Source organism: Rhinolophus ferrumequinum, chromosome 14 (assembly GCF_004115265.2).
Source record: "Rhinolophus ferrumequinum isolate MPI-CBG mRhiFer1 chromosome 14, mRhiFer1_v1.p, whole genome shotgun sequence".
NCBI classification, from domain to species: domain Eukaryota; kingdom Metazoa; phylum Chordata; class Mammalia; order Chiroptera; family Rhinolophidae; genus Rhinolophus; species Rhinolophus ferrumequinum.
In genome coordinates, this window is record NC_046297.1 from 8,587,702 (window position 1) to 8,602,183 (window position 14,482).

The 14,482-nt window shown below is 44.9% G+C and overlaps 1 protein-coding gene and 1 long non-coding RNA gene across 5 annotated transcripts in view; one reads left to right on the plus strand and one right to left on the minus strand.

The window, feature by feature from the left end:
* Positions 1-570: 570 nt before the first annotated feature.
* Positions 571-4,409, minus strand: LOC117033993 (uncharacterized). The gene is made up of 4 exons (XR_004424996.1): positions 4,203-4,409; positions 3,551-3,696; positions 1,638-1,674; positions 571-866 (listed from the first exon to the last, which is right to left on the minus strand). It is a non-coding gene; the product is annotated as an uncharacterized LOC117033993 (long non-coding RNA).
* Positions 4,410-4,478: 69 nt separating this feature from the next.
* The window catches only part of JPH1 (junctophilin 1), a 76,940-nt gene continuing 66,936 nt past the window's right edge, over positions 4,479-14,482 (plus strand). For all 4 annotated transcript variants that reach the window (XM_033126563.1, XM_033126561.1, XM_033126560.1 and 1 more), the window contains exons 1-2: positions 4,479-5,141; positions 10,731-11,490. In XM_033126563.1, the coding sequence (XP_032982454.1) occupies positions 4,763-5,141; positions 10,731-11,490 (1,139 nt within the window). In that variant the 5' untranslated portion in view covers positions 4,479-4,762. The remainder of the gene's footprint in view (positions 5,142-10,730; positions 11,491-14,482) is intronic.

Consider the following 14,482-nt stretch of genomic DNA (forward strand, 5'->3'; position numbering starts at 1 on the left):
GATGAGAAATGGCAGCTTGGGATTGTGGATCGGGTGGGTAACTGCACCAGGAGGTCACTATGGAAAGGAGCGTGTGGTATAAACGACTCGTTCGAACTTTAGGCAGGGTAAGGACAGGCCAGGAGGACAGGGAGGCCATCAAAGGAGTGAGGACTTTGATACAAGTCGATGCTTTTGTTCAGTGAGTGGGAAAGATGCGAGAGTGTTGTCAAAGAGTGGGGTTGTAAAGGTCCAGTTTACAGAGTTGGTTTATATCTGGGTCAAAGTAAGGTCCAGGCTGTGTCTGAAGATTTTAAGATAAAGGTCATGCTGCTGAGAAAGGCTGTGAGGCCAGGATGAAGCTGCCTGGGACCATGTCAGGGGACAGCAGGGAGGGGGAGGGTAAGTAACCATTCGTCCTGGATGAACACAGAGGTGTGACTTAGAGAAGATGGTGACAAGATTGGGCCCCATGGCTTGCCTGAATAGTGCAAGGCTCAAAAGGAGACGCTACTGAACAACGGCCGTCAGAAAAGGAAATCGAGGTTTATTTATAGGCATACCTGGTTTTATTGCACTTCACAGACATACTGAAGGCAAGACCCTCCACCAGCAAAAAGATTACGAGAGGCTTTGCTGTGATTCCCGCTTGATTGCGGCGGTCTGGAACCCAACCACACTATTGCAGACGTGTGCCTATACTTAGCACTGACTAATATTTAGTTCTTGAGCTGCACTACCCAACGGCCTACTGAACACTTCCTCTGGCATGTATTTCTGGATCATCTTCTCCTAATTGAACCTGTCTTCCCGAGCTCTGTCGTTCACTTTTTCCTCCATTTCTTTCATTGTAGCCAGTAGCATTACCATTCATCTGGGCAGCTATTCTAAAACATAAGAAAGAAAAGTCATCGTCACCCCCACGCCTCTTGCTCTCCATCAAGACTGCTTCCTTCCCCATTTGAAAGCTCTCACTCCTGCTCCAATCCAGGGTGGTAATAAAGAGAACCACCCGTAGAGTCAGACAGACCTGAGTTTGAATCCCTGCTCAGCCACTTCTGCCTTGAATGATCTTGGGCACATAAATGCCCTACACCTTATTTTACTTCTCCTGTAAAATAGTTATAATACCAGCACTAAACACATGGCTTATTATGAGATTTAAATGGATTAATGCACGTAGAGAACTTAGCACAGAATCTGGCACACAGCGATTGCCTTCAAAGTTTTGAAAACCATTCATCTCGGCATTTTCTTCCTCTTCTGACTTCTTGTTCTCTGAAAAGCTCATGACCATAATTCTTAATTTCTGCATGTGTTGTAGACATATTTCTTAAATTTTTTTGAATGCTTTATTACAAAGTTGCCCATAATGCTGACTTATAATTTTGACCGTAATTTTGACTTGCAATAAGTCATTTTAATTTTATGTGCTTTATTTTACACACTTGGATCACAACCTTTAGACAATAAACACTTGCAGATTAGCTTTTTGTCATTTGTAAAGTTTTTATCAGAAATTCTCAGTAATTATGTAAATAAAGCAATGTCACTAATGAAATTTTAAACACACCTTCATTTAAAAAAAAAAGATTGTTTTCAGTAAAACATCCTCCCCAATATGTCGTTACTAGACATTCCCACGCAAAACAGCTTACCTGTTACAAAGTTTTCGAGATTGGCAGTCTCTAATAGCTGAGTTTGAATGGAAGGAAACAGAGAGCAGTTGGTTGTTGGACCCGGGTTTTAAAGGACTCCCCCACCCCACCTGTCAAACCAACATTCAACATTCTCTTCTTACTAATCCCTTCTTAAAGCTAAATTCAACTCCCCCTTATCCAGGGCAAAGGTTCAGAGTGAGAGGGAAAATAAGGACATTGCTAACCCTGACGAGTAAGTGTGACATCTTTCTACTGCCTGCTCTCTGCCATGCCATCATTCTCGGCACCTCGTCCTGGTTCTCTTTCCCAGTCTTCTCCAACCATTACCATGGAAGCTCAGCACTGACATCAACGAACACATCAAGGCGACTGGGGAAACACTCCATTGTGATGGTACATGGGAGCATGGCCTGTATTGTTATTTTGCCAAAAATTGTTCGGTGAGGTACCCAATAGTCCATATTCATTTTCTTCCATGAATAGAGTCAGTGGCAGAGTCGGGTTATGACTAAGAGTACTCAAAATTTAATAGTACGTAGCTGCTGGGTGCTCTCTTTTAATGAAGGCTCTTTCCAAGGAAGATATTGTTAGGGACAGACAGCAAGAGGAAAAGATTAAGAGATAAACGGCCACATCTTTTATCCTCCCCAAATCTTCATTTTCTAACCCAGATGTGTATGCACTACCATTCTGTGTCCATATACTATAGACTGGACATCTTTTACAGAAGCCAGAAACTTGCTTTGTGCTGCTGTATATCCCAGAAAATTCAGCATTTGCATGAGAGCTAATCAGGAAAAGTAAAAAAAAAAAAAAATCATTAAATGTTTCTACCATGCTTACAAATAAAAACTTAGTCCTTCAATGTTCCTATATAGACCCAACACATAGGGGTGGGCCCAAAAAGGAAAAACGGTAAAGGGACAAAAGATACTCTGTAAAGAAAGCCAGTTTTAAAAGAGAAAAAATAGAAATGTTGGCTTGGACAACCACAGTTCCTCCTATGAAACAGAACCCCCAAATAGATGGAAGTGTGTCTGCCTACGCTAGCTGCTGACCCTGGTGTATCCCACAACAGAGAAATGCACTTATGGTTCAGCTGCAAAGTCCGGGGCCCTCGTTTTCCCAGTGGCCTAAATCAATCCCTGGTCCAGGACGAGATGCTGAGCAAGATGGTAATTATTTCAGGCCACCAGGGTAAGCACTATTCCTGGCAGCTCTGTAGGCAGTGCCATGGATGAAGGTTTCTAATTCTCTTTGGTGATTTGCTTCTATGTAAACTGAGATTTTTCTTTCAGCATTTCAGCCACATAAGCAGGAAAGGCCCGCTCCAGTCCTGAGATGGAGGCAGTCAAGGTCAATTTCAGTTCCTTTTCTGTGCAGTTTAGTCTGCTTTTGCCTGCTGCTGCCTTTCCTGACACCTGTCCTTATATTTTTATCTGATTATCAAATATCTAGTGAGAGAAACTTTGGCAGCCTGTGATGCTTGCTCAGCCATCCAAAAGCCTCCTAGCCTAAGGAATACCATGTATACTCTGCAAAGCGTGTCCTTGGGAGGGCAACCGAAGACCCCTGGCTACGAACCACAGAGCAGTGTCTCTGTGGGCACTTCGAGGGTGAAGTTGAGACCAACGCCTGCTTTCACCAGAGACAACACTGACTGATTCAACTTGCCTCTTACCAAGTCTCTAATTCCTGGCTTTGCCCTGCACACACACTTTACTCAGTTATTATCTAACAGAGAAAGGAAAAGGCAACTCTTGGTGAAATCAAGGTTTTAAAAGTTTAAAAGAGTTGCCTAAAGTGAATCCAACAAAGCAGTGTTGTGGCTGGAAAGGAGATCAGCTGACACCTGTCCTGGTTTTGTAGGTCACAGACTCTTTGTAAGTTTAGAGCAGTGTTTTACTTACCATATTCCTCCTTGAAAGCTTCTGTTTACTTTCTGAAACTGTGGATACCAGTGGAGAGGTACCAGGTGTACATTCCAGACACTTACACAATATACACAGACTGAGCCGTCTGCCTGTTGGGTACACAGCTCCAGGCTGAAGAATTTCTAAGGTTAGGAGAAGAACAAACGAGGCATTAAGGGGAGTGGGTTCTGATGTATAAGGAAATAGCCTGCACCCCTACAAAGACAGATTAAAAACGTCCTCCTCATTATTATAAATAAAAAACCTAACCAGTTGATCCCGTACTTTTTCAAACTGCACTGCTCTCCCTATCCTCCTATGTCTTCATTAAACAAACGCAAACACATGTGCTTTGAAATGGGTAGGTGTAAAAGAACACCCTGCACAATTATGTCTATCTAGGCTGCCACAGATTTATATTCAGGCTTACTTCTATTGGGGGGATATCTATGAATTTACGATGACAGCTGAGCATGACAAATGCAACAGTACACAAGTTGGAATGCCGAAAAAATGCAATCACCAACCCATGCAGACACCACGCACACATGAGTTTTCACACACACACACACACACACACACACACACACACACACACACGGCCGCACTTAGAGACGCTTAACCACCTCGATAAACCCCACACACAAACCCGGGAGGCTGCGCCGCCCGCGAGCTGCCCCCACACATGCAGCCGCGCCTTCGTCTCCAGGTGGGGACTGTCGCGCGTCCCTAGGGACACTCGCCCACCCACCGGCCTCCCACTGCGCGGGCACACGCGCGCCCCGCGCCCGCCCGCCCTCCGGGGAAGCGGCGGCCCGGGGGCTGGGAGCAGGGCCCGGTGGGGCGGGAGCGTCGCGGGGCCGGGCCTCGGAGCCTGGGGAGGGGACAAGGGGCGGGCGCGGGGCGGCGCCCGGCTCACGTGGGCGGGCGGGAGCAGCTGAAGGTCCGCTCGGGAGCCGGGGCTGTCCTCTCGCGCGCGGCGCTGGCCGGGGCGGCGGCGGCGAAGGAGGAGGAAGGCGGCGGTGGCGGCGGCGAAAGCAGAGGGGAGGACGGGGGCGGCGTCGGACTGGAGCCGATCGGCGGCGCTAAGTGCCCGGGGCGCTGTCGTGCGCTCGCCCGCCGGGCCCCCACCCCCGAGCTACACCCTGCGGTGCCCAGCTCTGCCCGCATCCGTGCCCCCGCGGGGAGCGCGCCGGGGCTGCCCCCCGAATGACGGGCGGAAGGTTCGACTTCGACGATGGCGGCACCTACTGCGGCGGCTGGGAGGAGGGCAAGGCGCACGGGCATGGCATCTGCACGGGGCCCAAGGGCCAGGGCGAGTACTCGGGCTCCTGGTCGCACGGCTTCGAGGTGGTCGGAGGCTACACCTGGCCCAGCGGCAACACCTACCAGGGCTACTGGGCGCAGGGCAAGCGGCACGGGCTGGGGGTGGAGACGAAGGGCAAGTGGATGTACCGAGGGGAGTGGTCACATGGTTTCAAGGGGCGCTACGGGGTCCGGCAGAGCCTGTGCACCCCTGCCCGCTACGAGGGTACCTGGAGTAACGGGCTGCAGGACGGGTACGGCGTGGAGACCTACGGGGATGGAGGTGAGCGGCGGCGCGGGCGGCTCGGCGGCTCCGCCAGCTGGCGCGGGGGGCTCGGCCGGGGCTGCGGGGAGGCGGGGAGGACGGGAGGCGCACGTGTCCGGAAACCCGCCAAAACACCTGGGGCCGCCCCCCACCCACCTCCGCCGGCCGCCCTCCCCCGGAGGGAGCGTCGGCACGCGACTGTGCGCGGGGGTTGATCTGACCGGGTTTGGGGAGCGGACGGTGTGTCCACACCCGGGGGAGCCAGGCGTGAAGGTACCTGGCCGGCGCCAGCGCTGCGCTGCCACCGGGAGGGAGCGCCGCCCGGGAGGGTAGGGCTGTTGAGAGGACGCTGTCACTTGAGCCCGTCACATTACGTTCCTGATCCCTCCCTCTCCCGGACGCGTTTGAAATCGCCACTCCCGTGGAGTTAGAGCGAGCGCCCTGGGCTTGTGAGGCTGGCGGTCGGTGCTGACCGCTCTCCGGATTGGTTTCACGTGGAGTCGTATTTCGCTGCTGGTCCTCTAGTAGCCTAAAGATAGAAGCCAGAACCCCATAACTAGGATGTGGGGGAATTGTACCTTATTGGGGGTGCATTTGGAAACATCCTAGTTATGGGGACTGAAAGGCCACCTGATGCAGGTGGGGTCCCCAGGGTGTGGGTTTGTCGTCTCAGTTTTCATGAGCTTCCGTGAAGGATGGGTGTTTGATCGAAAGAATGGTAGTCTTTGTTGACTTGGAGATCTTTAGACAGATTGCTAGGAAAACATTTTAGAAACGAACAAGGAAGTCTACGTTTTCAAAGAACACAAAGAAAAGGTATAGTCCCGATGGTTGCTGTTACCAGCCAGCCGGTTTACTCCTGAGAATGGCAGTACTGAATCACTGGTTTGCGCTGAGGTGTATGACCGAAATGGAACGCTGGCTGTGAACAAAACACCCTATTTTAATGTTTAACAATATTTGCAAAAGGAATTGTGTATATAGTAGAGCAGACTTCCTCTCTTTTCAATTAGGAAAAGTATACATTACTGAAACAGGTGTCACGACGTGATGAATTTCCTTGTGTGAGAAGCTGAGAAGGATGGATGGCTTCTGCTTCCGCAAAATACATTTTCTGATAATAAACATAATCATAGTTCATTGAAAAGGATGGTAGGAGGCCATGTCACCTTTTGGAATTATGCAGCTCAGAGTTGGAGGAGGTTAAAGGAATCCAATTAAAAGTTTCTCCAGCCCAGTATGACCCCAGTGGTGCAATTGCTTATATAAAAAAAGCTCATACAATTTGTACACTTCACTTACTCAGAACACGGCGGTGTGTCAGATGCAAAACAGCAGAGTGGTAGGACTTGGTAAAAAGACATCTCGTCTACCTACAGCATAAATAAAGGATATGGTTCTCATAGATTAAAAGGAAGGGAAAAAAACTTCTCTTGAATAATTTTTATATGTGCTCCTTGAGTTCCAAATTCTGCAGTAGTTAATTAGGGCCCTGAAATGTTCTGGAAGGGTATACGGTGCCTGGGTGGACCCCCATATCAATATGTTAATTTGTGATTGGACTTTATTGGAGGCCCCCGGTCTACCATAGATCTAAATTCCATGCTCAAAACTGGAGTGTGATGCTTATTTTTTAAATGTGTGCATTATACTATAACCTTTTAAGAAGGCTGTGGATAGTTCTCTTCAGCTTAGGAAGGTTAAAAATACTCTTTTAAAGTTACTACTCATTAAGCTAAATCTCTAGGTTTAGAGTATTCGTTATCAAAAAATATATACAGCACAGAAGGTCGTCTCTGTATGTTTTGTAGAAGCTCAAATAACTGTCCAGGATGACTTCATGGATAATCTAACTTCTGTTCAACTAATGTTTTTTTAAAATATTAGAATTTGGCATCATGGTAGGACTGTGGTTTTCTTTTAGTACAAAAAAAAAAAAATGTTACCAATTGGGAAGGGGAAAAAAAACTCTTAAAAATCACTATTGAATGTTTACTGTGTGTTGATTTCCTGCTTTCTTTCACTTGTAACTCCATTTAATTAGAAATTCCTTAATCATAAAATGGGAGTCTTAAGTGGAAGTATATTTCTATAGTCTATTTTGTACAAAGATGTTTGGCCCAAATAGGAAATAACCACCTTCCCTATTCTTATTTAAGAGTTAATGTGTTTTGTTTGGGGTGTTGTTTTTTTGCCTCTGCACCATATGTCCACCCCAATGTACCCTGTCAGATGTAGGGAAATCTGATTCCATGTATTTTGTGGTGACATTAAATTAGAGGAAGGAAGTAGTAATTCCATGCGAGAAGAATCACGTGATTTATTTCACGAGCGATTTTGGGGTGAAGTGTTGCTAAAATAGAAGCCCCCGGAATAAATGGGTACCATACTCATGAAATCCAAGTTTGGGTGTCCAGCATTTTGGGGGCAAATTCTGATCTGCTGTACTTCATTTTTTTCACCTGTCATAAAACTACTGGAAATGTCTAGAAAGACACATTGTTGTGCTAAGTATATGCATACTTGCACATCCCCATCTGTAGCATATAAACAAGTTTGGCATAGAGCAGTCTAAATTTGACTGGAACCCATTTTAAACTGGACGCCTTCCACTATAAGATTATGTGGTTAAAATGGCTATATCTAGAAAACCAGCTCCCAGAGGAGAAGTCATAGAACAGAATTTAAAACAAAGCCCATAATAATCATTTTTACACTTGTGAAATATGCATCTATATTTAAGGAGTCGAGAGAAAAGACCTAATTAGAACTAGGAGCCGCAGGGAGAAGTCGGAACCCACCTGCTTCATAAAGAAATAGAGGCCCTTTTTTCTAGGTTCATTGACTAAACTAAACCTATTTTAAATTTCAGATGAACTCCTAACAGTTTGACTGGAAATTGGTTTCTAGCAAGTCCGTGAAGGAACTGTTCCATACACTGTGATTTAACAGAACAGGATGGGAATGTGGCCAGGGCTGCTGGTCCCGACTTCCCCACTTGACAATTAAACAGAGACCTAAACTTTCTAATTAATTATTGCTGTTGCCTTAAACCACTTAGATTTTCAAGCACCACTTCTTCGGAAATTGCAAATATTAGTCTTATTTTCGGAGATTTCAATCGAAGGAAACTAGCTGTTAGTTTTCCCTCCATGTTAAATATTTACTAAGATACTATGGTTGCAGTTTAAAAGTGTAAATACTTATTGACCCAAACAGCACCTTTGGAAATTCTTCTAGCAAAATTAACTTGTCATTATGTAGAAAAGTTAAAAGGATATGATTTTAGCATTCCCTGTTTATTTAACACAAAATATTTTTTTTAAGTAAGGTGGTTTATTTTAGTATGTGTAAGTCAGGTTGTATAATTTTTATCCTAGAATTTAAATTTTATCCATGTAATCAAAAGGAAAGTTAAAGTTGAAATAAATCAAGTTTCCTTCTCTGTTACAGTGGTGGTGTTCAGAGCTGGCTAATATTCAGTAGGAAGCTTCTTACCCTGAAGTGTTGTTTGACTGTCTTACCCTTTGGGGTTTATGCTTTTGAGAAAGCTGTGGCCCGCCCACCGCCTCAGAAGTTCCTCATAGCTGCCAGGTGAAAATTTTCACATCTACCCAGAATATGACAGTTACAGTACCAGACCCACTTTGTATTTCAATGTCGCCCTTCTGTTACTGTCTGTTTATATGACATAAATACATCAGAATGAACAGAAAGAGAAGGTCGTCTTGAAATGAGTCAAAACTTTTGATTTTGGAGCCATTCTGGTTTAAACTTTTAAGTGCAACCCTTGTTAACACAATCATAGAAAACCGCTAGCATTTTTGCTCAGAATGTTAAAATGAAATACATGCCACACAAGGGAAACCTGTGTGTGGTAATATATAAAATGAAAAGTGACTGCAAGGTAGATCTATATAATCCAAAACTTAAAGAGGTCAAGATAGACTGTAATCATGATTGATTTTCTATGATACTGTGAAGTGTTATGAATAATTCAGAAGTAACTGCATCTTAAAATTTCCATGTAGTTTTTCGGGGTGGGTACCATCATTTAAATTGTGCCTTTGATGAAAGGAAATGGCCTTGATTTTGAAAAGAAAATTCTAAGTTCCCTGATTTTAACACTCATTTCTTCCTAAGGTTATTTAAAAATCTGCACCAGGTTTTTTTTAAAAAAATGTCTTTGCTAATTTATTTAATAGAAAAACTTACTGAACACAAATACTTTAGATTCAAGGTCATCCTATTCCTGAAAAGGCATAATATTCATTGAAAAAGTGATCTGGTATCATAAAGTTTGAAGGGACACTGTCAAACATATCTGCTCTGAGATGGATTCCATGTCCTCTGGCCTTATCTCAGCTTTTCTAAGGGTAAATAGTGTATTCTTTTTAGCCACCATAGCTGTTTACTATAAAGTTATCAAACACCTAGAGACCACAGCACACACAAGTCATCAATCTAGAAATTTGTGTTCTCTTGAAGTAATTCCTGCCCGCAGAGTACCTCTAGTTCGTGGTGTGACAATTCAGTGACAGAGGCTAGGGAAGTCGCATGGCCAAGAGAAAGCAGAAGTTTGGCAAGTAATGTTTGGGAAACAGTAAGATTTGACAAATCTTTTTTTAAATATATACTTTAGGTATAATTGACATGTAACATGTTAGTTTCAGGTGTATAACATAATGATTCGATATTTGTGTATCTTGCAAAATAATCACCACAGTAAGTCTAGTTAACATCCGTCACCAATGTGGGACAAATATGAACCTTTTCACCTGGAAGTGTACATAATGTTAAAACAAATCACCCATTTTTTTCATGATGGTTCACTATATTCAGGGTATGTATTGTATTTGTCAAATTACTCTTAGCTCAAAAAGTTTCATCCAAAGCTAATAATCCTAAATATTAAAGTTTCCCCTACCCTAAAAAAAAAATGGTGAATATGGTAGAAACAAAATTTAAGACAATTTATTGGATGATCCATGTCTTAAGTATTAAAATCACTAAAATTCTGAGTCTTAGAACTTGTTGTAATGTTACCCTGAAAGAACCAAAAGTCATTTTCAGAGTTTTTCAGCTAACTTAGTAAAATTAGAATAAGATTCATGAATAGAATTTATTTCTTCTACTTTGGCACTGCCTTCCTTAGTGGGATTTTGGTGGTGTGTTGTTGTTTTTTTACTTTTTCTAAATTAAAAAAAAATTTTTTTCAATTACAGTTGACATTCAATATATTAGTTTCAGGTATACAGTAGAGTGGTCAGACATTTATATAACGTAATGAAGATAAGAGGTAGTTCTGATGTGTTCATTTCAGGGAAGAAACATTGTTTTTCAGTGATCACTCCTTTGGTACGCGAAAGTAGTGGCTTCATCCAAAACAGGTATACATTTTTAAATGAAAAGCAAAAATGACCGGACTATTGGAAAATCCTATGCAAGGAATAAGACACAAAGTTGCAGGGCGGGGATTCACACGTGGATGAAAATGATCGAGCTGAGTGGGGAAGGGACGGGTCTTGCGCCTGGGCCTGCACGGCCGGCCCTTGCAGGCGACGGGCGCCCCCTGTGCCGCGACTCACGCTGTGCTCTGTCTCCCAGGTACCTACCAGGGCCAGTGGGCCGGCGGCATGCGGCACGGCTACGGCGTGCGCCAGAGCGTGCCCTATGGCATGGCCACGGTGATCCGCTCGCCCCTGCGCACCTCGCTGGCCTCGCTGCGCAGCGAGCAGAGCAACGGCAGTGTGCTCCACGACGCGGCGGCGGCCGCCGACAGCCCCGCGGGCACGCGTGGCGGCTTCGTGCTCAACTTCCAAGCCGACGCTGAGCTCGCGGGCAAGAAGAAGGGCGGCCTCTTCCGCCGGGGCTCCCTCCTGGGAAGCATGAAAATCCGCAAGTCCGAATCCAAGTCTTCCATCTCCAGCAAGCGCAGCTCCGTCCGCAGCGACGCGGCCATGAGCAGAATTAGCTCCAGCGACGCCAACTCCACCATCAGCTTCGGCGACGTCGACTGTGATTTTTGCCCCGTGGAGGACCACGTGGACGCCACCACCACGGAAACCTACATGGGCGAGTGGAAGAATGACAAGCGCAACGGTTTCGGCATCAGCGAGCGCTCCAACGGCATGAAGTACGAAGGCGAGTGGGCAAACAACAAGAGGCATGGGTACGGCTGCACCGTGTTTCCCGACGGCTCGAAAGAAGAGGGAAAATACAAAAATAATATTCTGGTCCGTGGAATAAGGAAGCAACTGATACCAATAAGAAACACAAAAACTAGGGAGAAGGTGGACAGAGCAATCGAAGGCGCACAGAGGGCAGCTGCCATGGCGAGAACCAAAGTGGAAATAGCCAATTCGAGGTATGTAAACGCAGGGTGGGTGGTTCTGCCTGGTCGGTCAAACCAGTGCAATATCGAATGTCGTGTTTGTCAGTTCTGTTGGTGACATCACCAAGTAGGTTCTACCTCAGCTGGACTCAAAGGTGGCAAGTGATTGAGCCCAACAGAACGAGAGTCAGAAATGTACCTGCCCCGTTCTGAAAGTTGCCGTCATCCAAAAACGTTGAAGGCACATGGAGGTCCCCTGCCTGTTAGGAATTACTTCCCTAAATACATGACGTGATGGAATTCACACAGATCCCATGTTCATTTTCTGAGACCAGAAAGTTACATGTGTTTTAAAAGTACCCCTGAAATACTGCCACAGATACACTGCTTTGTGTGCCAGAGGGAAACTATCCGTCCTCATGGAATATGCCTAGTAGAGGTGCATCCCTCTAAGTTGGAAGTGTTTACAGCTCCCCCTATAAAATTAACCTAATTTATAAAATGCAAGTTCTGCTTATTGACGCCGGGTAGGTAAAGTTGGTTTGGAGAATGTCACCGACATCTAGTCATGGCAGAAATGGAAAGTCCCGTGACAGAGTCTAGCATGTATTCCTGAAAACAGCAGAGCTCATCAGCCTGGGAAAGGCAGAGGGACAGAGGCTCCCAGGGATCCCCTCATTCTGTGCAGGAAAGATCAGATCACTGGTGTGGTACAAGGAAAGGGGTGGGGGCAACCTGACTTGGACAGGTGGGGCTGTCGCTGTGCCAAGGTGGGAAGAAAGTAGAGCAGTAGAGAAGCACTGGAGTGAGGAGGAGAAGGCGGGTGAGTAACAGATACCCAAGTAGGGTGTGTGGGGGCACAAAGCACTGTGCGCTTCAAGTTTTGCCGTTAAGAGCTGGGTTCGGGGATGCAACCAGCAGGATGGAGAAATCTGTTGGGAATAGGTTTGATTAGGAATGGGTGTCACGTTAGACCACAAAGAAAGGGACGGTTATAAATGGAAATTTTTATTTTGCGGTTTATTGAAGTGGGTACTGACTGACTGGCCCCAGTTTTGTGTGACTTGAGGCAGATATTAGCATACAATATTAAAACTCCTTTTTCTGCTTCAGTAGTATTCTCCCGTGGAAGTAACCCTCTGTTGAAACCACAGAATATTAACATGCCCTCAGGTTTGAATTCTTAGCATTGAATTAATGAGCCCCCCTACCTTTTTTGATTGAACCATATGAAATTTCTGGTATTTTAACTTTTTGTTGTGCCCCAAAATGGAAGTGTCGTGTGGTTCGACTTCCAGATCTCTGGACTGCTAGGCTAATAAAGTTTCTTTTTTTTAATGCCCCTATTTTATTTACTATTTATTTCTGAGTGTCTAAAACACTAATTGGTAAATGGAAGAGGTCTTTTTTTTTTCTTTTTGAGTTATTTGTAAATATATGTTGTATTAAAAGTCTCCAACATCTTTTCATTTTATTCCAAACTACTCCTACTTTAAAGTTAATATTTCTTGTGCGTCGACACAAACTTTCGTGAAGGGTCTCTCCTGACTTCTCTGCCAAGCATCTTTTATTTTAGATCATAGTTTTCTCTGATCACCAGGCAATACATCCTCCTGCTTTTCGGTTTGCTTTGTAGGTAGAATACTTGCACGTCTGATCTTGCTGGCTTCCGTGGCCCTCAGCTACCTTTAAAGTTAGTCATATACCTGCTGTTTGGCCCTGGCCTCTAATTTTAAATGCACTCCTACATCCTTCCGTTTTACTGCCACCTTGCAACCACATGATATACTAGAGGCAATTCAGTCTTGGCAGGTAGAAAGTAAACCTGTGCAGGACACTGTAGCAAATGGCATTCTTATGCTTGCTGTAATTACTGACTTATAGGATTACTTTAAATCGAAGGAATCTACAAAACAGAAGGGAACTGCTTGTGATACGCAGAGGTGATCGCTGATTCTCCTAGAACCATAAAACCCTTACCCAAGCCCGACCGTGCTCTCTCTATTGAAAGTCTTTTGGGGGTGGCATTAGTAGTTTGGGAATACTGTGTTACACAGTCTGTCATCAAGACATCTTTAGCTTCAGATGTTATACTTTTAGCCAGGTAACTTCCTACAGACGTCACTTTGCTATGTCTTTAAAAATATGCTCAGTTCATCATGGTAACTGAAACACGCGTTGCGTGATTCCATCTAAGTGAGGTATTGAAAATGGTCAAACTCATAGGAGTAAAATGGTGGTTGCCAGGGGCTGCGGGGAAGGGGACATGAGAAGGTGCTGTTCGACAGGTGTACAGTTTCAGGGAAGCAAGGTGAACGAGTTCTAAGATCTGCTGTACCGCGTTTCACCCGTACTTAACAATATGCTGTTGTGTGCCTAAAGTTTTGTTAGTAGGGTGGCTCTCGTGTTAAGTGTTCTTACCAGAATAATAATTTTTAAAAAAATGCTCTTTGGATGACACAATAGGCAAAAAATAAAAACACTCAGTTAACCTTTTGTATCGTTCTTACTTTCACTGTTTTAGCCCCCTTCCCGTGCTTTAATGACCACTTCAGAGAGAGAGTTCTGCAACATGTTTTTGTAGACGGTAGCTGAAGAAGGACTGGCATATTCCCTTTAGAGTAGCTCTGAGTCCCGAGTTCTACGTTCTTTTAAAACTGTTTTTTTAAAAAAGTAAAGAGAAGAAAGGATTGTGTTGAGGTTTTGGAGATTGCTACCAGCGACGCAGACTTCTAGCTGGATTAGTGTCATAAGCCTGGCTCTTTGTAAGGCCTGCGTATCTGCTCAGTCCTGTCTGGCCCCTCTTCTGGTTAGCTGTTGTTATAAATGGTTTTGTTTTTAAAACTAGGGGAAATTGACACTCTCCCTCTCCCCCTGCCCTGGTAATGGCAGAATAAGAACCAGACAGTGAGACCCCTGCAGCTGCCACTGTTGAAATCAGCGGATCACCAATGGCAGCAAAGGGACATGAGCAATGACTAGTTATTGACCATTTCTGTTTGCCCCCCACATAGTGTTAATCATT